The following is a 927-nucleotide window of genomic DNA, read 5'->3' as shown; positions in this document are numbered from 1 at the left end:
ATTGTTGTTATTACTTCTAAGTTATGCACCGTTAATTGTTTAGATTTTTATTTGTGTTCTCTTTCAATTCTAGTTGTTAGCTCAAGGATAAATCTAAATTTTATATGTTCCTTTCGAAGATCTTATCATTAAGCGTACTTGATGGAGCCAAATGTAAAAATACAAGATTCATGAAACATTGAAAATACTTATTGTGTATAAAGTATACACTGGAGTATAGGGAACAGGAACATGGCATGTATGCCTTGCACATATTTTTTTTTATAATATTTTAAATTTTTAGCACACTATGAGGGAGAGAGACTTTTCACTATTATGATATCATAAAATGTCAACCAAATTTCATGTAATACAAAAAAATAGTGACTAAAACAAAACAATGCCGCTCCAAAGTATAACTAGCAATTGCCTGAAAAAAAAATTGACCTGTAGTCATAAATTATGTCTCAATCCACTGACTCCTGGCTTGGAGCATTCACTAAAACAAAACAATGCTTTTGCAAACTATAACCAGCAATTTGCTGAAAATATTCCTGATTTTGTCATAAGTTATATCTCAACTCATCCACTGATTCCCAGCTGGGAGAAGTAAGTTGTGCTATACATTGAATCTAAACAACATTACATCTCCTTCTTGTACAATGTAGTCTTTACCTTCAGATCTCAACTGCAAACATATTAAGCGAAATTTAGAATAAAGTTTCAGGAAAATAGAAAATGATTTCCTGTTTAGAAGTTTGTACCAAGTCCTGCAGAGGACAGGGAAATGGTGAATGTTCAATTACATGAAACACAATCACATGTGGATTATTTGTGGAATCATATTCTTCATTCCTTAGCCTACTATCAACCACTTATGTACAAGTACAATTAACCACTATGCATGTGATCCCTTAGCTCCGTTAGGGAGTTTGGAGGAGCAGGAAT

At 32.7% G+C, this 927-nt stretch overlaps 1 protein-coding gene across 1 annotated transcript in view; it reads right to left on the bottom strand.

The window, feature by feature from the left end:
• Positions 1–294: 294 nt before the first annotated feature.
• The window catches only part of LOC101495333 (uncharacterized), an 8,870-nt gene continuing 8,237 nt past the window's right edge, over positions 295–927 (bottom strand). Inside the window, exon 11 of the mRNA XM_004516960.4 lies at positions 295–667. Within this exon, the coding sequence (XP_004517017.1) occupies positions 599–667 (69 nt within the window). The 3' untranslated portion in view covers positions 295–598. The remainder of the gene's footprint in view (positions 668–927) is intronic.

Source organism: Cicer arietinum, chromosome 7 (assembly GCF_000331145.2).
Source record: "Cicer arietinum cultivar CDC Frontier isolate Library 1 chromosome 7, Cicar.CDCFrontier_v2.0, whole genome shotgun sequence".
Classification (NCBI taxonomy): Eukaryota; Viridiplantae; Streptophyta; class Magnoliopsida; order Fabales; family Fabaceae; genus Cicer; species Cicer arietinum.
Note: the sequence above shows the minus strand (reverse complement) of the source record. Positions and strands in the feature narration are given on the sequence as shown.